At 36.1% G+C, this 27,096-nt stretch overlaps 1 protein-coding gene across 1 annotated transcript in view; it reads right to left on the bottom strand.

Annotated features, from left to right (window-relative positions):
- Positions 1–210: 210 nt before the first annotated feature.
- DIAPH2 (diaphanous related formin 2) overlaps positions 211–27,096 on the bottom strand; it is a 260,049-nt gene continuing 233,163 nt past the window's right edge. The window contains exons 28-29 of the mRNA XM_082488260.1: positions 4,948–5,006; positions 211–4,031 (exon numbers count right to left, since the gene is read on the bottom strand). Coding sequence (XP_082344386.1) covers positions 3,936–4,031; positions 4,948–5,006 — 155 coding nt within the window. The 3' untranslated portion in view covers positions 211–3,935. The remainder of the gene's footprint in view (positions 4,032–4,947; positions 5,007–27,096) is intronic.

Here is a 27,096-nt window from a genome sequence, read left to right as displayed (position 1 = left end):
GTAAATAATTTGGAAAACACCAATAATAGCTGTCTGACTAAGTGTCTGTCTTAAAAAGTCTATACTGGAATCCAGCCACTTAAAATAAATATGGAACCATGTAATTTTTTTAGTGATTCCCTTTTATTGTTATTTTTGTAAAAATAAAATGGTATCACCATGACTCAATGTTGTGGTTTTTTTTTTTTAAATTATATACTTTTCTGGATTGTTTCGTTTTTAAAGTCCTCCTCCATTGGAAAAGACATCTTTTTCCCCAAATTCAAGTCAAATATACATGACGCTTTAGAGAAAAAATAGAGATCCATAAAAGGACAGTAAGCTAAAATGGAAAGTAATTTCAGCGAGATAACTTTATATAACAAAAGCAGATTTTGAGATGATGGTACTCAATAGGTAATAATAGTTATAAACAAGCAAAACATTGGCGCACCTAGCAAAATCATGTTATGTATATCTTTATTACAGTTTTCAGAATACATGGGTTAACAATGGCCAGGCTGTGATTTCATCAAATTCCTATTTTAAACATTACATACAAACACAAAGCTGTTTAAAAAATAGAAATGCATGAGTTTTGTCACTTTTTTTTTTTCGTTTGGCATCAAGAATCATATGACTTCCAAAAGGGAAACCAAATGGTGCATGATGGCAGACTGACTAAACCGTAATAGATTATTGTTCACATTCTGTGGCATATGTATCACCTCAAACAGTGCTAAAAGAAGCACTACAAGAACTAATCTTTCTCCTTTAACATTCTTCTGATGACATCAGTGGGTGCTGAGCGACAGCTTGCAGGACTGCAGAATTCACAGGCTTATACAACTCCCTTTCTTGTGCACAAAAGCAATATGTGATCTGAAATACAGACACCTGAAGCTGAGGGATTTGGCTTCATCTGCTTTGACTATTTTTTTATTTATTTACATTTTGTGTGCATGCGTGGGTGTGTGTGTAGATACTGCAGAAGAAAAGATGTAGAGGTTTCTTACAATACTTATTTTAAAATTAATAACTTGCAAATACAGTATGGCACATAGAGGTGGGCGTTACATTGCTTTATTGTTTAGCATTTGTTATGCCTGACCTCTCAGCAATTTGAAGGCAAACATTAAGGTATAATTCAGCCAAGCCTTTGTTTAATGGATAAGAAGCAATTTACATGTATAGGTAAGTTTGCTCCCGCATAACTATTACCAGCTTTAAATATTTACTAGCTAAATCATTCTCAATATAGGAAGTACTGAATTCACCCATCAAAGCAGGATTTGCCTGAGGGATGCAAAAGCTGAACACTGCAACGTTTCCTTAATGAAAACTATGGGAGGATTTCCAGAGCCAGACTCTCAGTTTTGCAAACCACTTGTATATTGTGGGATGAATTTAAGTGGGTCACTAATGAATTGTGGTTTGGATAGAACCCATGAAAACATTATGTTTTTACAGCATTTGTCTGAGGTAGTACATATACCACACACAAAAATGCAAAAATATACAGATATTCATAACTATTTGCATATTACAAAAGGGAACTATGGGAATGCTTGCATTTGTATCTGAATTTTCAAGAACGAACAGATAATTTCAGATAACTTTTTTCATATTGACCACGGTTGTCTAAAACCAGAACAAATTATATAATAGTATTTCTGGGAATACTTCCTGAAACTTAGTCAGTGCCCTCTGAGGACAACTAATTTTGTTTTGGCTTTAGCATCAGTTCATAATATGATTAACACTTAAACCAAACACCATTTGTGCTGGGAAAGGATATTTGTTGAATCACAAACAAACATACATGACAAACTGTGTTGCACTTTTTTCTCAGTAACTACATAAAACTTGAGCAAAAAATGTCTAGTGTCTTTACATTTCTGATCTGTACAGCCAGTAGTTAAGCAACGGAGATGTATATTTGTGTATGATTTAAGCATTTCATTCCCATGTCAATTGCAAATTTAGTTCAATTCATTGTAAAGGTAAGATTATCTTCCTCTTAAATAAACTAAGAAATGTAAACAGTGTAACATCATAAAAAAAAATAAAAATCTCTTCAGTACTTGTAACTGGTAAAATGTGAATGCAAACAGATGTGCTGGTATATTGTTAACGTAATGTCTCAGAGGACATATAGTGAAACAAAATTAGCAAGAAATTCATGTATGAGAACCCTCCAGTGATTTTCTTTCTGGGATTACGTTGAATACAAATATAATTTAACTGATATATTTCATTTTTTAAAATTAGAAAATAAGGCAAGTGCATTTCTGAAAAAGGTGCTACTCTTCTACACTTCTAGATAAACATGTGACACCTCAGAAAATCAGGTCAATAATAAAAACATTAAAAATATCTGCAATTTAATATAGACTGAAAAACTATCAAAAGACAAAGTGACCAGCATCAATTTCTGAAAATATTTTAGACTTCATAAATACGAGCACCCTATATTTACATAAATTATCTTCTAAACTAGTTTTCCTTTGAAAGACACTTTTGTTCTAACAGATATGTCCTTTAAATTATATAAATGTTTCAAATACAAAAAAAAATAGTAGTAAAATAGAAGCATCAGATGATGTTATTTTGGATTTGCTTTTTTTTTCTCCTAAGATTTGGTTCTTGAAAATCTGTAGTCAGCTTTCACAGAGCTTTAAAAAAAAAAAAAAAAAAAAATACAACCCATGGAAATGAAACTCATGCACTAATAATTACTGCTACAGTATAAAGATCCTGTTGTGAGCTTTTTGAGTTTTCACATATAAAGATTACACCAATACTAGTAAATCCCAGCAAAATGCTGATTTTAAAATTTGAATTCTAATACACTGTTGATTGTAGTACAAATTTATATAGACATTACGAACCTAATCCTTTTAAACTGGCTTTGTACATAAGCACATTTTTATAACTGTAAATTTAATAGTTCCATTTTAAAAAGTTATGCTTCAATACAAGGTTGATGTTGACCTTACATGAAACAGGATATAACTATTTGTATCTCTTACTGATGAACAGGGAGACAGAATCCTGTTGCATGCATTTTTTTTTTCCTGAAGTACCATACAACTCTTTAGTTTGTTACTAACAACACAAAACCCCCCAAAGTTTAGGAAGAGTATTAGTTGACAGGACACGTTTCGTTAGGCTTCCGTCGTATTCCTATGTCTAGAGATATAGCAATGGGCAAAACCCCCCTTTACTCTGAAGACAATTAAAACAAAATTCTTTCAATACTAGATTGAAAAGGAGCTGTAACTTTTCTTACAATAACTGGATATTGACCACTGTAGTTTGAAATGGTGAGAATTTATCCCAAACTAGTCAGATAGTCTTAAGAGTATCTTATCAGAGAAGCAAAAAGAATCTACCGTACAAAGTACAACAATGCTTGGCTCAAGCAGTAGTGCAAAGTTACACTGCCCCAGTATTGAATGCTCCTCTAGAGCTAGCAGTTTGTGCACAGAAAACAATATGACACCTCACCTTCCAAATATTCTTTATATAACCTTTAAAACAGAAGTTCCCCATAACACCAGGCAATAAAAAGATTCATAATAATTCATCGATCACTGAAAAGCGATAATAATTTGAGAACAAGTGCCATCTCCTACATTGTATCCCGTTTTTTTAAATATCATAGCTGAGCAACAATATGAGTAGTTCCACTGGAACTCCCACTTAAAATCCTCCATCCCATCCAGATAAACAATGAACCTTTAGTAAAAAGGATGGTGACGACCGACCTGAACACTAAACAGACTGTACATTCAACTAGAGTCCGGGGAGAAAAGGGACCTATAGCTTCCCATCGAGTGGCAGAAAATACAGTGTCAGCTACTAAACTGACTGCTCACCTGAGGTACTGCAGTGCAGGGGCCTGTACACAACGTAGAATGGGAGGAACTTCCCGAAAAATCGGACTGCTGCAATCACTGATACATAGTGCTCCAGGTAGAAAATTTGTTCTTAACTGCTAAACCCTCAGCACTAAAATCCACCAGCAGAGATCCTGCTACATATTTTACCTGAGAAACAGAGGAAAATCTCAGAGGCAGTTCTGAATAACTTCATAATGTAGCTTGTCTCTAAAATCCTACACAAAGGTATTTTTAGCATAATGAAAATAGGACAATCATCTTTTCCCCCAAATATCTTTATAAAGAATATATAAGTGCATAATTAGAAAAATCCCTCCTTAGATAGTTAAAAACATATCCTGCCCTTGATATCATTTAATTTTGGTAAAATCCTATGCTCTGTTTTATTTAAATATTTTTTTAGCAGTGATAATGAACTATGCATCATCATATCAACAAAAGTGTAGATATGTGGTATATCCTACTTGCAGCCAAAATAGCTGAATCCACCAGGCTTTACATTAAGGTAACACTTTCAGCAACCTGACTGAGGCCATGCATTGCTTTTTTATGGTTACAAAAAAGATTCTGATAATGTAGACCAGCTCATCTCTGAATTTATCAACATACAATTTTATTATTTTTTCCTTTCATGTCCAAATCTGAACTGCAAATGGAATCCACAGCTGTATTCTTTCAACAAATCTGTATTTTCTTACCCATATAAAACATAACCTAGAAATCCCCAATTCCTTTCATGTAAGTTGCCAGCTTTTTTTTTTTTTTTTTTTTTTAAAAAAAAGGGGGGGAACAAAAAAAGAAGAAAGAACATAAGAAAATAAGATATATATCATACTGTTTAACACTGTTTACAGATCTTGGTAGTTGGGGTAATAAGATACAGTATGTGGATTATTTAGCAACAGCTTTTAAAATACATAATATTTATACACCTTTTCATTTAATCGATACCAGTATTCCTTTATGATCATCGCCAATTTGTATGATAAACTCTTTTCAAAGTATATCCATTTAATTGTAAATAAAACAATTCACTAATTCTTTGGCATCAGAAGAATCATACAGCTGCAATTGTTCCATTGTGGCGAGAACGAGACCTTTCCAAAGTTACTCGTCTGTTATCTGTAATACAAAGAGAGGAAAAAACACATCACTATAAGATTTGAAACATGGATAATGCAATGTCAAGAGGTTTTCAAACAGCCCTGAAAATCATTTCAAATGATATGTAAATAAGTAACTAGGAGACTGGATCAGAGAAGTTTCACACTGCAGCTGCCAGACTGAGTTCAAGAGTTCTGCAATCAGCAATAAATTACTTTCTTGATCAGAGAAGCTGGGTGATAAAAGCATTAGGAGAATCCTGAAACACAGTCCCCTTGGAAACAGCACACAATAATGAAAATGCTGGGTAAAAATCTTATTTATAAACAATTTATGCACAGAAGCTGAGGAAAAACACATCTCCATTTTCATGAGAATGTACTGACCAGTGCGGTGGTGAAAAGCCTACTAGAAGCTACAAGTATAAAAGCGCTAACGCTGTTCACTATAATTTGGTACAGAGTTAAAAATAAAACAGTTAAATCAGCCACTTCCTAAGCATTTCCTGATTGTGCAATGTGAACAACTTTCAGTATAAAATATTACACAGCAATTATTGCAATGAATAATAAATATGTCTCTATCACAGGAAAACAATCATGAAGTACCAGCCACATTCCTAAATGCCTTTAAAATAAAATTTTAAAGCGATGAATATGCACATGCACACACACAAAAAGGGGCAGAAAATTAACCCCCACTTGGTTTTCTGGAGGTTTTAATCTTTCTTTTTTAAAATGTGGTCGTGCCACACTTTTTTTTTTTTTTAAATGACTGCTTACTTTTGACCTAGCCTCTTCTATTCTCCCATGTCACATTCAGGTTGCCGCTCTTTGTCTGCATCAGTATAGTATCTACATTGCTACAGCATCAGAGTGTCCCACTATATGGCTGGAACTCCTACATAGAACTGGATTATTATAAAACAACAGTCACTTCAGAAGCAAAAAGTCTGACAGACAAACTGCAGGTAAGCAGGTTTTTTCAGTGTTTTTCTAAATGAGCTGATTTAGGTCTATCTGTTTCCACAGTGCAGCAGACTCTAAAAGCACGTGTTACCGGTGCTGCTGTGGGAGAGCGCTACGCTTGGGCCAAGGCATAAAGGTTCAGGCATAAAGCACGAGACCCCAACGCGTCTGATGGGTAGAAAGACATACTTTGAAAAAGCTACTGACTGGACCATTATGTCTCTGAGACCGGGGGAAAGGCTGGAGCAAAGACCAATCAAAGATCTCATCAATGTATATAAATACCCGACGGGAGGTGCAAAGATGCCGGAGCCAGGCTCTTTTCGGTGGTGCCCAGTTAGAGGACCAGAGGCAACGGGCACGAACTGAAACACAGGAGGTTACTTCTGATTGTCAGGAAACACGTTTTTACTGTGAGGGTGACTGAGCACTGGAATAGGTTGCCCGTGGAGGTTGTGGAGTCTCCATCCTTACAGAAATTAAAAAATTGTCTAGACATGGTTCTGGACAACTGGCTCCAGGTGACCCTGCGTGAGCAGAGGGGGTGGACAAGACCACCTCCGGAGGTCCCTTTTAACCTCAACCACTTTGTGATTCTGTTCTAAGCTAAAAAAGCCAGAAATACTCCAAGCATGTTAAATAAGGTTCCGGAAAAGACAAAGAAAGTCATCTCTGTGATCTGTTTCTGGACAAAGACCAGATGATGCCTGTGGTGACTGCACGGGCTCTGCAAAATCAACCTTCCTTTTCCCTGTTCAATGAAAGTGTCTCCAATGCTATAGGGAATTAACGGCTCCTTTAGCAAGATTATTAGTTCTTTTTATAGTTCTGCCTTGCCTCCTTTTCCTAATGAATCTATCCATGCATAAAGTATTCAAATTACCCTAAGTCAATCTGTTTTGCATGGGAATAAATCTCTACACTGGTTGCAGTGTCACTAGGCAGCGGAAATTAAAGCACAAAAATGCTGTCTAAAACCCAAGAAGGACAGTTATCAACTCAAATGTGCTGCTGTGCCTCTATAACAGAGGAAAGCATAGAGAGTCTAGTGATACTTGTTCTCAGTGGGGAGCAGTGCCTTCACCAGCAGACTATCTTTTGATATAATTTCAAGATCATCAAGTGTACAGGTTAAAAACAGAGTAAGAGAGCCTAAGAACTGTTGATTTCTTCATACTTGTTTTTATAGAGTTTTCTCTTTTCTGTTTTGTTTGTTTGTTTGTTTTGGGGTTTTGTTTGTTTGGGGTTTTTTCCCCATCATGGTAGAGACAAATATTTTCTCCAAATGACAATTCAGATTCTCTGGTCATTGCACAACTGAGCTGGGAGTTAAAGAAAAGACAAAACAAACTTGTAAAAACTAGAAACATTATTTCCTTCTTCAGCTGATAAGTATTTTCCTAATTACTAAAAGCAATCTATTCTTTTAAATTATTCCCAGTTTTTCAATGGAAGTAATTATATTCTCTAGAGATAGGAATACAAAATTTCAAAGATTCAGGAGAGACTGGAAAGAACCACAAGGTTCTTCTAATCAAGGAAACTGGGGTGCAATGATTCAGTTAGTACAGGTAAGAAGCAATGTCAGCATTTGCAAAAGATTTTTCTGCAAAGCTTAGAGCACTTCATAGTGGCACTTATTAAAACAAAAGGCAAGTAGGATATAAATTACACTTTGATAACATTTTCAGCTCATTATAAAAAAGGGATGGATTAGATTTATTTACTATCAACGTGAAAGCTTTAACATATATGAAAATTTTGGAGGTTAATATAAAGTATCTTTTGTTCTTTGCAAAGACACCTACTTCATTCAACAGTGAATCTGCAAACGACCTTGTGTGTGCATGTGCACATTTACATCTGGTTAAAAAAAGCAGCATTAGTATGTGTACATCCATATATACACACACAAAGAAATGACTCGTTTCTTCAACAGATGCAAAATGTGCTCGTATATGTATAAACATATTCCTTAGGTTAAAACACTTAGGATCTGAAACTGGATTGGGCTGATATTTCAGTGGCTCAAGCAAAAATTTTAAATAATCATGACATTTAAAACTGAATGTGTATGTTGAAAGTGTTATCTCCAACAGCTGTATTTACTTTTTTTTTACATTACAGACCATATTGAATAAAACACAAAGCATGACTGGCTTATAAACATGACTATGACTGTTCTAGCATAAAACTACATATAACATCAATAAACGGTAAAACTATTCACTTGTATTGTGGTGATTGGGGAGGGAAAACAAAAGGCAGTAGCAATAACCTAAGAGTATCTAAAATTAAGCCAAAAATCATTGCCAAGAGGCTCAGGTGTACACGTTAGAAGCACGTAAAAATAACTAGAAAACTTGATAATAGTTTCTCTATGTATCAAGTCATGCCTTCTGGGTAACCCATCTACCTGCGTACATGAAAACTTTGTTTCATACTTCAATGTCAGAAGTCCATCTCTTTTTAAAGTAGGACATTTAAGAAGTATCCACAACGCTTGTATTACAGCCATTATAATCTATCTCTGAAGTGAAGATGTGAACTTAAAGTGGTTTCTCAATCAGCTGAACGGACCTTTTCTTGTAGCAGTAAAAGGTATAGCAATGAAGAATTAAAATGTATAACAAAGCATATTTTTCTATCATAAAATAGTATTAATCCTTTAGCTAGCTGGAACAAATTCAAATGAAGTAAATATACAATTAAATCCCTGAGAAATCAAATCAGTATTTCCGTTTTAGTATATATAATACTGGAATGTAAGCTTGGCCATGCAAACTTTATACCTCCACTGGAAGAAATACATGGATTTGTTATAGTAACAATTACTTGCTCAAGTCTTCTTGTACTCTATATAGTAGTGAGATGGAAATAAATAGTATCTACAACATACAAGATATTTGTAGAGGTGCTTTTGATACATATACATCATTCACCACATAAAATGAATCTACTGAAGTAAAAAAAATAAGCAAAACCAAAATAAGCTTAGTGTATAATAAATATATGCTGTTAAGTAAACAAAAAAATGTAAACATTTATTTTTAGACAACACATTTTAATTTTACAGAATTTGACAACTTCACCCTTAAGACGTTCTCCCTTATGCTCTGTATGTATAAAGCATTAGAAATTACAATCAATTAAAAACACACTGGTAGGGGAGAGGAAAATATTTTTGCAAAAACTATACTCTGCAAAATGTGTTTTTCCTTTCCTTAGTGCTCCTTCATTAGTTCCGTTATTAAAAGAGAAGTCTCAATAGCTGCAACAGATTTATTAACTCAGTAGCTTGTTATCAACATAAAACTCAGTTATGTTAGGAGGAAAAATAAATGATATTTCGCAGAACTGCAATACTAAGATTAAGTGACTTTTCCATTTCGTTTTCTTCTTATCCATTCTTCCAGGTAGTGACTTTGTGCTCTCCTAATTATGAACCTTACTTTTTATGAGCAATCAATGCTAGTAATAATATGGATGTTGTGCAATTGAACAGACTAGTTATGAGACAGATACCTGATTACAGAAAAAGACAGAGTCTACAAAACTGTACCTCAAAGGTACTCAACTGGAGTTTGTATTATCCTGTAAAAACTACAAAGAGTTCTCTCTTTGACGAACCTTATATTAAAACTGTATTATAAACTGCTACCTTGGGTTTGGTACCTTAGTTGACTAATTCTCCAGGATTAAATAATTTTATTTTCCAGTCAGTTAAAGCATTAAAAGTGTTGCTTTATGCTTTAATGAATGTAGTCAATTCAAACAGTGGCCTAATTTTGGAATCTTATGCCCCTGCAGAGTTTCCTGGAGTGGTCATCAGGAGACTAAGTTCCTCCCAAATGTAAATAACTGCAGCACCCCTTGACTAGTATTAAAAAAAACAGCAACAGCAAACCCCAAAAATCACAAAAAAAAACCCAACCACAAAATCAACAACCAAACACGACTGGCACGGATTACTTTTTGCCCTTTTTTAGAAACAAAGATTGAAACATTAATCAATATGCAGAAGGCGAAGCACCTGAATGTTGTAAGAAAATGGGCTGAAAACAATACTAGGTTTTTCAGTAATAAGTACTACCAGAACTATTTCACCTTCTTCAGAGACAGTGGTCACAGGACCCTCATACCTGAACAACACGTATTTTAAAGAATGTCTTAGTTAATAAATGCGATGTTAATCCCATTAATAAGAGCTAAAAGTAATGCCAAAATGTTGAATCTGGAAGAGGGGTAGTAAGTGCACAGCATCAGGTGCTAAGCTAGCAACTACGGTTCTGGAGCACATACTGCAGGGCATGAGCCCCAGTAAGGAGAACTCTGAAATGCTAATTTGTTTAAAAAGCTCACACCATTAACTTGCACAACCACCACATCTTTCCTACCCCTTTTTTTCCCTCCTGAGTAACCACTCCAAGGTGAAAGAATTAACCTTCCTATAGCTGACAATAATAAAAGGTGTTTAATGCTCAAAGAAAGAAGGTACCACAGAATCACAGAATGGAAGGGGTTGGAAGGGACCTCTGGAGATCATCTAGTACAACCCCTCCTGACAAAGCAGGTTGCATGGGATCACATCCAGGTGGGTTTTGAGTATCTCCAGAGAAGGAGACTCCACAGCCTCTCTGGGCAGCCTGTGCCAGTGCTCTGCCATCCTCAAAGGAAAGAAGTTTTTCCTCATGTTCAGATGGAACTTCCCATGTTCCAGTTTGTGCCCATTGCACCTTGTGCTGTTGCTGGGCACCACTGAAAAGAGTCTGGCCCCATCCTCTTGATACCTGCCTTTTAGATATAGATAAGCATTGATAAGATCCCCTCTCAGCCTTCTCTTCTCCAGGCTAAATAGACCCAGGTCTCTCAGCCTTTCCTCAAAAGAGAGGTGCTCCAGTCCCTTGGACATCTTCGTAGCCCTCTGCTGGACTCGCTCTGGTAATTCCCTGTCTTTCTTGAACTGGGGAGCCCGGATTCCACATGTGGCCCCAACAGGGCAGAGTAGAGGGGAAGGATAACCTGCCTCGGCCTGCTGGCCACACTCTTTTTAACGCGCCCCAGGATTACCACTGGCCTTTTTGGCCACAAGGGCACATTGCTGGTTCACGGTCAACTTGTTGTCCACCAGGACTCCCAGGTCCCTCTCTGCAGAGCTGCTCTCCAGGAGGTCAACCCCTAACCTCTACTGGTGCATGGGGTTATTCCTCCCTAGGTGCAGGGACCTACACTTGCCCTTGTTGAACATCACTAGGTTCCTCTCTGCCCAGCTCTCTAGCCTGCCCACGTCTCACTGTATGGCGGCACAGCCTTCTGGTGTGTCAGCCAGCAAACTTGCTGAGGGTACACTCTGTCCCCTCATCCAGGTTGTTGATGAATATGTCGAACAAGACTGGACCCAGTACAGACTGCTGGAGAAGACGGCTAGTTACAGGCCTCCAGCTAGACTCTGTGCTGCTGATCACAACCTTCTAAGCTCTGCCATTCAGCCAGTTCTCAAGCCACCTCACTGTCCACTCATCTAACTCACACTTCCCAAGCTTACCTATGAGGATGTTATGAGACACAGAATCAAAAGCCTTGCAAAAGCTGAGGTAGACAACATCCACTGTTCTCCCCTCACCTACCCAGCCAGTCATGCCATCATAGCAGGCTATTGGATTGGTCAAGCATGACCTCCCCTTGGTCAATCCATGTTCACCACTCATGATAATCTTTTCCTCAATGTGATTAGCAATGACATCCAGAATGAGCTGTTCCATCAACTTTCCAGGGATGGAGGCGAGGCTGACATCCCTGTAGTTTCCTGGGTTGAGTTAGCTCCTGGATTGTAGTTTCCCAGCTTGAGTTGACTTGAAAATGACCATATGAAGAAGTTAGAATACTCAGCAGTGAATAAAATATTTACAATGTCATCTTTTAGAAATAATTTTGACTATGCAAAAGATGCAGAATTACATTCTGTAAGGGAATTTGTATGACCTATGCCTTTGGTAATCAAAGAAAACATTTACATCAAACATTTATTTATTCATTCATATAAAATTTTGTTCGCTGATCCTGCTGAAAGACATTTTGTTTTCATGAGCAACCCAAGGGAAAATACTCATACAGTCCCAGGTACTTCAGCAAGCACCACAAACATATATAACATGGAAAACAATCAGGAAAGCAAGATAATTTCCTACAACTACAGAATGTTTTCACATAAAATGAGTAAGCTGGTCATTTAAGAATGTTTTAAACAGATACACTATCACAACAGATGATAATTCCAACGAGAAAACACTGCATCTGTGATATTGATGGCACTGGCATTTCTTGTTTAGAAAAAGGTTGAAATCTGAATTGCACAAAGGTTACTTTTGTTCTGACAGACAAGTATTTTCTATATAGTGTCATTGATTAAAATTGGGACAAGGTGGAATTAATTTAAATCACTTTAGCCAGGGTAGCCTCTAGTTTTATCCTTCAGTCACCTATACATAGGGAAAACTGAAGCCAAGTTACCACATCATATACCGCAGCATATTATGAATTGCTTTAAAGAGCAACCCATGACAAGAATTAACTTTATTATTTTTCTTTACTGACTGCATGCACCTTCATCAGCTTAGCTTACCAACAATGAAAGGTAAATCTTTTTGGAAACTGGAATTGATAGAACATAAGACAGAAGCAGAACTGATACAGTATAAGACAGCAGGGAAGCACATCATTCTCCAGCACCTCTTCACCGCTACAGCTGAACACTGTTCTCTGTCGCCTGGCGTGTACCCATAACATTATTAGAGAATACCAACTGAGAAATAAGGTAGCCCAGGAAATTAAGAACTTCGAAACAGTTGTTGGTGTCTAGAACAAAATTTTTTTGAGAAACAGCACCTTGAGAGAAAATGGCTCGCCTAACCTCAATTCTGTTAAGATTCAGTCTAACTCTGTGAGATTTGATTTCAAATTATCTTTCAAAATGTGTGGCCTATATAAAAAAAACAGCAATGTGGTAAAAAACAGTTATGGGAGAAATCCAGCCAAAATAACACCTCAGAAAGCACTCTCTGAAATAGACAGCACTTTCCAAAAGATCTTTATTGCAAATAGATGAAACAAGCAAATAAAACAGTTTTCTAACTGGGTTAAGGGAAACTGTAGAGTTAACATGTTTTCTTTTAATCCTGTAGTATTTTAAACACTCTTATTTCAACCTCAGCAGGCACCCTACACATGCCTGGCAAAATCTGAACTAGAGCCTTTACAATCATCACCCTGGGTCATTTTACGTTCATTCAGATATGATATTTTTGTAACCAAAAATGAGAAAAGATCAAGTGATACAACATCCCTGTTCTCAGCTTCTTTCCCCTAAACATAATCTCAAATTCTTGACAAAGAAACTTAAATGACAGCTAAAATGGTTATTTTAGCATCAATTTGAAAGAAAACATTGGTATTTCAAGCAGATCCTGTAGCTGTGAGATCAGATTCTACAAAGCCTGTTTTATTTTGGTTTAGGTCAAACCCCAGACTTTCATGTGAAAGCTGAGTGATAACCTGGGTGTATACACAGTATATGGTGTTATGACAGAGAAAAAGAAACTTACCCTTATGCCAAAGAAATAGCAGGATTTGGGGTTTTTTGTTTGGTTGGTTTTGTGGTGTTTTTTTTTTTAAAGCCCTCAAAACCAGACAGCACAAATAAAGAGCCCAAACATGTTAATTATAATGCATCATATGTTGATCTTATAATAATTTAAAGATTATGTTCTTGACCTGATTAGTGGGATGATTACCAACATTTTGATACGTAAGAAAAGGTGTTGAAGAGTAAGAAAAGGTGTTAGAAGAAATAAGGCAGAAGAAAAAAAAGGGTTTGTGGGGTTTGTGTAGGTATTAAGAAGATTTCCAGGATAGGAAGCAAAAGTATTAAGGAGAACTGTAATGGACTTAAAAAGGGCATCTCTCAAGACTGAATGGTTTCTACTCGGAAATAAGCAAAAAGACACACATGCGGATCCTGAGTGATTATCTGCAGCAGTCAGCAGGGCCAAAATTATCATCATAACATAGTAAGCCTTAAGACAAGACAGATTTGTGTGTAGATACGCATTCTGTTTGAAAACATTTCCTTCAAAAGTTTTAGTGATTTAGATAACATACAGTACCTTCATTTGAAGCAGGTTCCAAGACCAGCCTATGTGCGCAGTTTCTCAAGAAGATATGTGGATGTTTGGATTCTTTTTAACTTGCTAAATAAGAGTCATTAATATCCAGAAGCACTGTAGTACAGAGACAGGTCTAAAATATGGAGAGCTGAAGGATGTAAGTCCTGACACAAAAGGGTTTCACTCAGATTAAAAGGGAACAAAGACACATCTAATCTTACTGCTGCCACTCAGACCAAGCTTGCTGGGCACCGGGAATTGCAGCTTTCGAGTTGCATGAAAATGCAGAACATCAGTAGAAGAAACATTTATTTAGGTTCTATGTGTTACACATTAAAATGCTTTAAAAATGAATGACTTGAGAAGTTTTAATGTTAAATAGCATGCATGATGACATTTACCAGCTCAGTGCAATCCAGCTGTGACCAGTCAATACAGTATGGGAACATAATACAAGTAATACTTTTGCAACCAAGATCTAGGATGTTGACCATCTGTATCACAATTCCATTAAGCAAATAAATACTTATCCTATTTAGAGCTGAAGAAAATCTAATAAAATTCAGTATTTACAGAATAAAAATGGATTTGTAAACCCTATTTTCAACTAATCTGTTTAAAATAAATTTTACTATTGCTTATTCAAGGACTTAAAGATTATTTTTTTTTTTTTTTAAAAAAGAGAACTGGCACAATAAGCTAAGATTCCTCAAACCTTTAAATGATCTATTTAATATTTTAATTTGACTTTGCTTTCTTTGTTAATAGTACCACTTGGGATATGCATTGAAAGCTCTTCCACAAGAATTGCAATGGAAAAGCCTTAGTTTGAGACAACACATGCCTGCCTCGGGGGTTACAAGACAAATCAATCTATTTTTCTCCTTTCCTCCAAGGGTAATTGGCCTTTAAAATTACAGAGGAAAATAGGCCTTCATGTCAGTACAATGCAGGCACACATACAGCCATTTTCCATTTCTTTTTCAGTTTGAATTCTCAGCTGAGAACTAAACTTATAAAGGTGGGAAAATAAAAAGAAGATGAACAGGAATGATTGCATCAGTTCAAATCCTCTCCAATAACAAGCAGCACTGTGACCAGCATTTGAGTCTGAAATTTACTGAAACCTGCTATGAATTGCTGCCATTTTCCTAGTCAGTATTTTTTACTCGCTTGTGATAAAATTTACCTAATTTTTTGTGACAGCCTGTACCACTGGCATTCATGGAGATTTGTCACAGAATTTAGTTAAACCAAGAAGTTATAATTATTGCTTCATTTCTCATATAACCTCACAAAATAATACTGATTTTTACCTCATCCTTATGAAATCGTCTTTTGCAAGCAGCAATCATGGCTATGAGTTTCTCTACAATCCTTATGCTCTGCTACGCACACGATCATGTATAAACTCAGAGTTTCAGGCTTTGAATACTGTTAAATTGTACACAGTAAATTTTAACTTGGCTAAGAAATTGTCTCAAAGCAGTGAAACTCAGACAATAGCTTTCATATTTTTCTGATTCCTATTACGTGATTTGTAATAGATTACTCATATCATACCTCTACTAAGAAATTCTCACGCAAAAATATTTTCCGTTCATAACGATGAGTAATCAGCTAAACTAGAACTGATACACACAACCACCACCAAAGTCAAAAAAAGTCAAAACAACTTAGTCTTTTAAAGAGACTAGTAAAATTCCCTTGAAAGAGTATTTAAAGTGTACCGCTAAACCTTTAATGTGAACTTGCTCACTGGGAGTGTGTATACAGGTGTAAAGCAATTATTAGGTTTGATATCTGAATGAACTCAGGTTCCCATTAGAGCTTGAATGCTTCAGTGACCCTATTATTTTCCTTCCAATGCTCACAGACCTGATCAACTTAATTATTCTGACTAGTGAAACATTTAGGACATGAATGTATGATTTTTTTTTAACCAAATGAGACAACTTCATAAAATAACACAAAGAAAGAACAAGATATGTGATGTGTCAAATCCTGGAAGAAGGTCAGGTCTAAGTAACAAAGAAACAGAAAAAGAGAACCACTCCATAAAACTACCTTTATTCTGGTATTTTCACTGGAACTGCTATTTTATAACCTTTACTGCATCTCATGTACAGCACAAAAGGTATATCTTATGAATCAGACAGGCAGTACAAACTTCAGAGAGTAAACAAACTAGATCGGCTTTAGTAAGGAAAAAACCTAAACTTCAAAATACAGAAAACATGTATCTCCTTTCAGGACTGCACACACACTTTTTTAGCAGCTGACCAAAAGTAAAATTAGACCCTCTAATTATAGACCCTCTAACATTTCATGTCAGAGAGGCCAGATTTGCTGATCTAAAAGATGTGTTTCCCTATTTTAATTGTACCTGTTATTTTATGGCTAAGGAAAAGCGTGTGACATTGCAAAAATACATATTCGCATTATGAACAGATTTGGTCTGATGGTAATAAACCATACTCTTAATAAATAATGTAATTCAAAAAAGCTTCCAAAATGTCCTATTCCCAGCTCCCCTATTAACACTACTGCTCTTACAATTTGTATTTGCTTTGAAAATAAGTTGACTGTAAGGTTATGAACAGGACAAAGAAATAAAGACAGTAATAGGTTCTGAACTTCAAGTACACGAGCAGCCATAAAGTTAGCATCTTCTTATCTGCATGCATTTGTCCTTAAAAAGAATCAAACTGACATCAAAGCGGTCCCCTTACCCCTTACCTCCTTTCACTAATGATACGTAATGGCTGCTGAGCCTGCAATAAACGTGTTTATGTCCAGCTAGATTGCCATCATTTTACAATCTAATCTGATACTTTTAAGAAAGAAGAAAGTCGCGAGAGACCAGCACCAGCTTGTGCTGAGGGCATTTCTTGACATCAGCCTTCACTTCGCACTTCAAATGGAAGTATTCGATTTGACAAAACATACAGAAAGTCAAGAAAGCAAGCTCTTCACCTCTTCTCCGAAACTGCCTGATAGAAGTCAATAACAATTCCTTTACAAAGTTACAATCAAAACCTGCCAGATGAAAGTCAAAGCAGCAGCTTTCTAGCTATTCCTTACAATATTTTATGAAAAAGAGTGGCGTAAGAATGTGTTTGCCTCGAGTAGGATCACCCCCACCTCCACTTCTCATTTTTATCAGTTAGCAGTTTAAATACCGGAAGTTACATCTCCCGTGCATAGATGTTTTAGTCCTTGTATAGAAAGTAATGAACTCAAAAACAGGGAAAAAAGAGAAAGCTCTCTTTTCTGTAAAGGAATTTCTTTCAGAACAGGAGTCGGATAACACTCCTGAAAAGCAAGTATTTCCTGCTGTTTCATGTAAACTGGCTACTGTAGTTTTTCTCCATACCCAGACAATTGACAGCCCTTGTCAAAAGCAAACAATTTTCCTTGCAGCCTGCAAAAGTCTGCCTTCTGTATTTTTTATGCATCAGGAACAAATTCTCTTTATATATATATAAAAAAAACCTCCGCAATAACTTGTCATCTACATGTAAAATGAAATATTTTAAATAATACAATAAAGGCAGACTATCCATAATTATTTTTTGATTAAATAAAATATCAGCATTTTTTATTCATGGCTAGGTTAACATTTACAATTCAGCATTTTGCAATATTTAAATGGAATTGAATATGCTATGAGAAAACTTAAAACTACATCACTCTTGTATGACCGGCTGGCACAGGCTGTACTCTTCTGTGCCCATTTGCACCTTCATCGTATAACATTAAAGAAAAGCTCCGGTCTGAGCCTGGCAAGATGATCTCATCACTACCTGTTACTTCTCTACACACTCCGACTGAGAATAACTAGATACTGCATGTGACTTTTACTATAAATTATTTGCAATGAAGGCATATGCCGGTTACGTGAATGTGAAACTGTTGCTTATTAAAAGAATTCATACAAGAAAGTAATTTAGTCTATACATGACAGACTCTGAGGTAAAATATAACAACTTTTAGGAACTTTGGAGTTGAATTTCTTTCTTGGCTGAGCACAGACAACTCCTTTATGATTCAACATGAGACCTCAGTGCTCACATAAGGCAGAATTTGACCCTTTATGTTCTTATAAAGAATAAAATTATAGAAGCTGTAAGAGGGCAACAAGTTTTCATTAAAGAGCTCAAAATAGTGTCTATTTATTAATACCTGTATCTGAGAAGTGTCATTTTCTAAGGCTTCCTGCGCTACTTCAGTAACAACTCTGTCAGACTAGTGGAATCCCAAAATTAACACCTCATCACTCCATAATCCTGATCTATTTTGCATGCAAAATCCGCCAGTGGATCCCATCCCCATCAATACAGTTCCTTGTGGCATAACAGCAAGGACCCCAAAGGAAGAAGGGCAGGGGTAGTGTGCAATTACAGCAGACGCATCACTAAGAACCAGTGAGTGTTTTAAGACTGCCTTAACGGCCCTTTTGCAAAGACTAAGGGGACAATGATGTTTAGGTGTACTATTATTGTCTGTTTTTTAAGAACAGGTTTAAAAAGTCTAGGGCGCTTTAAGACCATACACCAAAATATTACTTCTAAAGGAGTCTGACTATCTAAATGAATCCCTATTTAGAAAAAAAAAAATGGAATTATGTAAATATGGACACAACTGCTCCCGAAGCAATACACCTATATACACGTAACTTCTTTCTGAGGTCAAGTTTTTCTGCCTTTCACAGATGCATAGCTACAAACCCTTCCTTTACTAAACAATGAGCTGTGACAGTGCTGATAGCCTGTATTACGCATTATGAAAAAGGCCCTAAAAAAACTGTTATCATCTGTATTAAAAGCAAGACCAGGTCTGGCTTGATAGACACTAAAGAACACATACAAGAATATGTAGCAAGTTCTCGATGCAAGTTCCAGAAGTTTTAAAGAACATTTTCACTTTATTTTAAAAGAAAAATAAACAATATATAGCTAAAAAGAAGTTAAGCTCTTCTAACTGACAGACTACTTCATCCCAGTATTTCTACCAAAAACGCTCTTGAGGTCACCAATTAACAGATGATACCTTATTACAAACCACAAGTGTTGCACTCTCTGAATAACTGTCAAAAATGGAAAACTAATTGCTATCTTTCAACCTCTCAATACCAGAAATATAAAATTTTATGAAATAACTTACCACTTACGAATGGAGCTCCAGAGCAAGCAATGCCAAGGTTAACATTGATCTTGTCAGGTAGTGATACAATCTTAATATAACTTACACATTTTAAAAAATATTTTGTTAGATGTTTTTATGTTGTCTTGTAAGTAGTTCTAGTTGAAATTAACTTACACTACAATTCCAAGCTAGGTAACAGATGTAAGAGTTAAAGAAAAAGTATTTTTCCATTAGTTTCTAACTTTTATTTTGATTCAAAAATATAACTATATCCAAATGCTAATGCCACTGTTTATAATACGACTAAAACCATTTTTACATACAGGAATGCTAAGAAATCAAAATGATAGTACTGTGCTGACTACAGCAGAAAATTAGTCCTTCCTTCATAACTTCAGGCATGACCTTCTTTGTTTAAATAACAATTGTCCAAAAGTTTCTGGCAATAGTCTACAGTCTTTTCTCCTGAAGATCTTATATAAACAGACTCCTCTCTGCCCCTTTTGGTATTAAACAAGTTTATCTAGTTATCTAATCTTTAATTAAGGTAATATCAAAAATTCTCGGATCACCCTCGTGCCCTTTTTTAATTCCCTCATTCTTTTCTGTTGTGTATTTGAAAGACTGCTTTATGATACTGTATAAATGCTAGAAGCCTTTTGCCAGTGCGCAATCTCTTCACGTACTCCTCGGGATTCCTTTGCAGTCAACTGCTGCTTTTAATAAATACCTCTTTTCTGCATTTCCTTGTTGACATTTTGCATTCTGTTTTGTGAGCCAGTCTCTTCTGTGAGACTTCAAACTTAACAGCATTTTCCTACGCATAAAACAGTATATTCACAAGTTTTTGTGAATTTTATTTTTATCTAGTTAAAATTAGAGATCATAAGGACTTTTCTGCAGTGTATGCACACAATACAAGAAGCCTGTAACAAAACAGTAGATACTAATTAGTTCTATGACTAGCTCAAACAGAAAAGGAGCTTCAAAACTGTGGTGCGTTATACAGAACATATTTTTTCAAAGCATTCTACCGCAAGTTCCTCAAAACTTAGTCCACTGCTCAAAGCCTCCCAACTCTGCTTTAAAAAAAAAAAAAAAATCCTTAAGAACAATTAATTCAACGCTCTTTCGAGAGTTAGAATTAATGAACTCCTCAGAGTTCAGGACACCTTTCATGTTCATGGACTGCTGCTCATGGACACCTACCTGTTTGCTGACTTCTGCCATGCAGTCTGGCTTCTCTGCAGCTTTACTGCCCCTCTTGCTCACTGAAGAACTCTACCTACACTGTGCTGGAAAAATACACTTCTCCAGCTCCACTGAGCAGTGAGAACTGCTGCTCTATGCTTTTAAATCTCACTTGGTTACTGCATTGTTTCTGAAAGTGAAACTACTTCATATCAGTTGCTCACATTCCTCCTGTGTTCTCTGACCTCTTTCTCAGTTATTAATTTCATTAATACATTATCTACCAGTTATTCTTCCCTGACATACTAAACTTACACTACGTTAAAATACTCTTTAAGATAACACTGATACCATACACCAACTTCTTCACTGGTAATTGAAAAAGAGCTGCATGTATAACTATGAAGAGGGGAACTGAGAACTACTGAGCTGATCTAGTCTGAGCAGGAATAGAAAATCACCTGTACTTTCTCAACTCCCGCATAAGCCAAGATACCACAAATTCTAGGTAACAAAGAGAACCATAAAGAATCCTGTATTTCACCTTTTTGCTTAGCTAATAAAAAGCCACTAGGTGCTTTTGTCATTTATTTACGCTTCTATCAGAAAGAATCTGAAGTGCATCATACAGCAAAGAACTGGTTATGCTGCCCCACTTGATTACATTACAGGATTGTAATGGATTTCCCCGTGACTGTACTTTCTTTGTTCCAGCACTGAAAGAAAGGAAAGAGAACGCGCAAGCAAAAGAGAGAGCACCTCAAATGCTTTTCCTTCCTTCATTAGTAGGAATGACAAGGTGTGCCTCATTTCTCTTTGTTTCAACCTCCTCTCCCATTCTCCACCTTTTCATCACAGAACATAAAACAGAACTGTCACACACTCTTCAAATCTCTTTGGAGTCCTCCAACTTCCTCCCCACACTGAAGCCGCTCTACTCATACACCTTGCTTTAATTTGTAGGTGAATCAGCTTCATTTTTACCTGCTTTTCCCTCTCAGCATTTTCACAACATGGCCATATAGCCTTTCTTCATACAATTCTTCACACAATTTTGATTGGTATCTGCAAGATTAGGTAAGTATTGCGCCATTCCCCATGCTGCTCCATATCTTTAACAAAAGGAGACAGTCACTCAGTCTTGTTATCTATCCTGATGCAGTGGGACTAAAATAGCCCACTTGTTCAGCTTAGGTAATGTGTGTGAATGTAAAGCTCGAAGAAATATATTCACAGGGACCTGGGCTGGATGGGAAGCAGCAATGACACCTTATACAAAGATGTGCAGGAAGATTTTGGAATTTAAATTCTGCTCTTCACCCTTCTCCAGACTGAAGTGACAGAAGGGAAGGATAGGGCAAGGGTAGCTTGGCTGTGTACAAGGTAGCAGAAGAGGCTCAGAACGGGTCACTGCTGAGAGTGCAGAAAAAACGAGTGAGTCATTCCGGGACAAATCTTGGCCTTAAGCAACTTCTGAACACAGAGGACTTGGTTTGCTAATAAGGATGAGGGTTGTTGGGTAATCTTTTTCACTGTCACATGGAAGAGACTTTAGAATCCCACATCTCCTGTTTGATGCCTTCTAGCCTTGAAAATAATGTTTTGTGCCAGAAAATAAACATTATTTTCCCTTCCAACTTTTCTTCCCTTTTTGAAATGTAGTTTACACAACCACTCTAAAACTAGTTTTACCATACAAACAAGGAAGTTACTAAATTTGGTGGAAGAAAAGAAAGTCAGGAGCCTCTATCTGGGGTGGCAGAGAGCAGAAACTTACGCAGATTTAGCTGCCAGATAAAATGATTAGGAAAATACATCCTTAATGTCACAAAAATAACAATCCGTCACATATTTTTTGCCCAAAGCTGGCAATGTCCTTTAGAATTATGTTTCGCTGTATGTAAACAGTGTTAACTACAAGCTCCTTCAGTTTTATCTGAGGGAATATTTTTTCATGGTTGAACTAGTTTCATTTTTACAGATAACAAAGTCAGTGTGTTAACAGTTTACACCTATTTGTGTTTCACTAGGCACTGTGGCCTTTTGACTATCACCCACCTCTTGTAACTCCTAAAGCCAAGGAATTCTGTTTGCTTTTAAAGCCAAAGCAATGAAAATCACAAACGGCTTGTCCATTGTCCCCCAGCAGCAGAGGGAATAAGATTTCAGAGCACACAATTCAAAGTCTGTTTTGTTGAATTAAACTTTTGATCAAAGGACGTGTTACCTTTTTTGTTTGTATTCTCTTTAACTAGCCGGACAGCACTTTCTACAAAATAGGACTGAGACTGTGCTGAACAACGATGATAATTCTTCTTGATGTCTAAGTACTTCTCTTGCACTAGATACTCAAGGAAACAATGATGTAAACTTAAAGGACAAATGACATCTTTAAGGCTCTTAAACTACTTCACCAGCTGTTTACGATAAATGAAAAAATCAATCAGCAAACTTACCCAATTTTCCAACCTAATATTTCAATAGAAAAAAAGGAAGAAAAACAATAGTAAATAAAACACAGCGCATTGCAGTTTAACAACCTGACTTGCAAATTACCTAGGCTTTCGACAGAGAAAGCCACCTCTACAGGCTTTTTTTTTGTGAGGATGGGAACTTTTAAAAATCTTTTTTTAATTCTCTGAAACTTACATCTGTGATTTTGGAACATCCTACTCAGCACTAATGGAAAAGCAAACTGTGAATGAAGTATTTTCAAAAGCTTTAATACAAAATTTGTTACAGAGATTTTTTTCATAAAGTATGCAAGTCTTCCCAGTTATATTCCGTGTTCTAGTGACTGCAGTTTAAGGCAAATAATCATTTCATAAAACAGCATGCTTGCAAAGGGCTGGAAATGATATCTATAATACAGAAGGGAAAAAAAAACGGAAGAGGAAAAAACTCTGAAGTATGCAAAGTATTTTCGTATCCTTTTTTCAATTTTTGACAAGAATGCATTTAAATAATCTTTTAACAACACAGATGCATAAACAGTAAGAAAGAGTCAAAGTGCTAACTGCAATATGATTTTTTTGTGTTTGTTTTGAGTTATAGTTTGAAAACAAGCTATATGTACTTCAAGTCCAGCACAGTGTGAGACAGCCATAATGTCTGGAAAGTCCAGTGGGAAGGATTAGTAAATGCCACGATACCTTCAGGGCACAGTAGATCCTTAAAATAGGTAATGATTCAAGAGTTTAAACAGGAAAAGTACAGCAGGGTGCCTTGAAAAAACATCTGCATCAGGCTGAAAGGTCTACTAACTTAAGCTTAACGATGAGCAAACTAAAAGGTCACTCTGCATTGCGATCAGTGCATGTTCACTTACAGCTGTTTGTTGTGACTGATGAAATCATTTAGCAGCCCAGCAAAAGAACTATTCAAACAGTTCAAGTCACCCTGTGCCTCTTAAAAAAAGATCATCCCCTTTTCTTCTACGTTATCACACACATATGACGACAGGACTGTTCACAGAAGGGACCTTCTGAACATAAAAAAAAATGTTTTATATGTTCAAAATAAGTTTATGTGTTTAGATATGTGTACAGAAACAACAGATTATGTCTTTTAACATGCAAAGTCTCACTAGAAAAAGTGATACTGTAGTTAATCAAATTAGCTGTTATCCAGGACTTCTGATTTTTATTTACAACACAGGCAATGACTACCTGTACAATATATGGAAATTCATAAGCTTTATAATAATCCAGTAAAAATGGTTATCGTCTATATTACTATTCACATGTGGCCCTTTGAACATTGAGTAGCACGTGACAACAATTACAATTTTGCAGTTTAAAGACAGTACGAGCAAATGACTTTCAAACCAGTTGTAAGTTTTAATTATTCTTTAAAAACGCTCACATAGTAGGGCATTTCAAAAATCTCTGCCATCTGAAATCTGAATTAAAAAATACAGGTCTAAAAACATTCTCAAAATCCTAAAAATAATACTAAAATGAAGTTCTGATCAACTGACTATACAAAGAACCAAATCATTTTCCTTTAAAAAATGCTGAAATGGAATATTGAACAATGTTCAACACTTTCCCCAAACATTTTTGAAGCAGAGAAGTCAACTTTAGGTTGGCTTTAACCTAAAGTAAATTGTCGGTTTATGGCAACTATAGGTTTTCTTGAACAATATGGTTCCAGCAAATTCTAAGTTTTCTGAAAATACTTTATCACACAAATTATTAATTCTTCCTCTTTAGGAAAATTTTTAACCACTGATACGATTTTTATTTTTTCTTGGATGCTCCCCATCCAGTGTCATCCCTGTGAGCTTTGCAGACAAGACAGCTGACATAATGTGAGTATTTGGCTTCACTAGAACTCTCAACTTTAATGAAGGGGTTAACAGCATACTGCAATAGTGTACTATGAAGTATCTACATACATTTACAGATTATTTTAAGTTTGTACACTTCTGAGCTGATTCTTGGATTATTCTGAGTTTGCTTGCATTTGTACTTTATTTTTTCAAATTGTTTTATTTTTATTACTTTATTTCTGCTTCATAAGAGGAAGTACAAAAGATTAAATCTGCTGCTTTAGAGAGTAATAAGGAAATGTGATGGAAAACTTCAGAACCAGTTTCTGGTTCAGAAACCAAAACAAAGTGAGAGTAACCATGAGGAGTTCAGAATTATTTTTTGTGAGTGAGGGTACTCAACAGCATTTTAGCCTGCAGTTTGCCAAGGTATGAGTGATAAGATTTGAGATAAGCCTTGGAAAGACTGTTTTGCATATTAATTGTTTCATCAAAACCATCTCAGATTTCTAAAAAACCCCAAAATAATAAAAAAGGAGCATCCTCATACCAATTTATCACTGAGAAAAATAAGTTACATCCCACCAAACCCACTTCCTCACAATATTACATTTTGAAGTCTCGAACAAATGTATAGTGCTCATACTTTTTTTAAAGAAAACATCAGTTAACTTAGTAGTTAATTTGTAGAGCAGTGAAATCTATGTCTACAATCTAATTTCACCTAAGATGTTTAATAACACAATCTAGCCACTCCAGAAAAGTAAAGTGAATGTATGGAAGACAGGAACGGGAGAAACAAACTGAGTTCTGTACTACACTGAAGGCTGGTAAAAATATAAAATAACAGCATTAGGGAGAATATTTGGGACTATACAGCTAACAATCTGAGCAAATAGAGATGTTGGCTGCAACATGGGGAGAGAAGAGAATGGGCACAGAACACAGCAGCAATAGAGCGGCCTTTACCTACCCCATACAGATTGGGTAAATGTCACATTGGGCTGTTACATAGAGGCCGATCTTTTCAACACCATCAGTGACTATCCATCCCATGGACCAACCCAAAAGAGGAAGGGCAACCTTTAGGTTGGTGCACAATAGCTTTTAGAGGATCTAGTTTAAGGTCCATCCTGTAAGGGTAATCATGTGGTACTCTGACTTAACATCCTTGCATGAACAAAACCACACCAAAAATTGACTACTCCTGTTCAACTTGAAAAATGATGCTGATATAGAAACAAATAAAAAAACCCCAAACAAATGAACAAAAAAAAAAAAAAGAAAGAGGAAAGTTGTTAAAGTTCAGGGACAGACTATTCACCTCTTCCAGGTGGCATGAAGAATGTTTAAACATACCCTATTCTGAAATAAACAAAGATGTACCAAGTAACAGTGATAGGTTTAAGATACAGGGAAAAAAAAAGGTGTGATTATGCAGTGGGATACGGGAAGTTATTATAAATAAGCAGGCATCCTTCCAAACGCTCAAATCTTGTCTAAACTAATGAAACAAAGCAGCATGATCTTTGCATCATGACTCCAGTACTAAGACAAAACAAACCCTGATAAGAAATAGTAATATTATTTCCATTACCATTTCTCCTGTAGCATATGAGTAAGGGGAAGAGCATAAAGGTCTTTCAAAAGCCCCCAAAACCTGATAGATGGCTAGCAGAATTATTTCCTGTGCATCTAAGCGGTGCTGAAAACCTCACTACGTATCTCTTAAAAATCCAAGGTCAAATACAGAGTCAGTATTTAAGTAAACCACTTAGCCCTGGATATTCTAGGTCTAATCCTAGTAGTTTTTAGCCAGCAGTTAAGCTGTCTTTCCTGCTTTCATTCTGAAAATGGCTTAATCATCCAGTCTAACTGATGCAATTAAAAATCTCCCCGCCTGTAACTGACAACTGATGTAACTAAACATAATTTTTTATATTTAATCTATAATATTAATATTGACCATATTCAGATAATACACTAAAATAATTGATTTTTATATCCCCAATCCCCCACCTTCGCAGAATTTACATTTGTACAAACCCCCAAATTAATTCATATATACAGCCTCTGTATTTCTTCCCTATGAAAGGAGGAAAATTCAGTGTCTTAATACGTTTTGTCTTGCTTTCTATTTCAGATGACCTATGAGATGACTGACTGTTCAGATGAACTACAAAGAGGTTGAAGGGAGTTGGGTTTGTTTGCTCTTGTGAAGAGAAGAGCTAAGGAGGGCTCTAACAGCAACCTTCAGCTGCCTGAAGGCGAATCACAAAACCAGAGTCAAACGCTTCTTGGTCATGGCAGAAGGTAAAACAAGAGAGAGCAGTCCAAACCTCCAGCTTAAATGTTACAGAAAAAAA

The sequence above is a fragment of the Vanellus vanellus genome (assembly GCF_965231255.1).
Source record: "Vanellus vanellus genome assembly, chromosome: 10".
Taxonomy (NCBI): Eukaryota; Metazoa; Chordata; class Aves; order Charadriiformes; family Charadriidae; genus Vanellus; species Vanellus vanellus.
The sequence above is the reverse complement of the archived record's forward strand: the minus strand, read 5'-3'. Positions and strand labels throughout refer to the sequence as shown.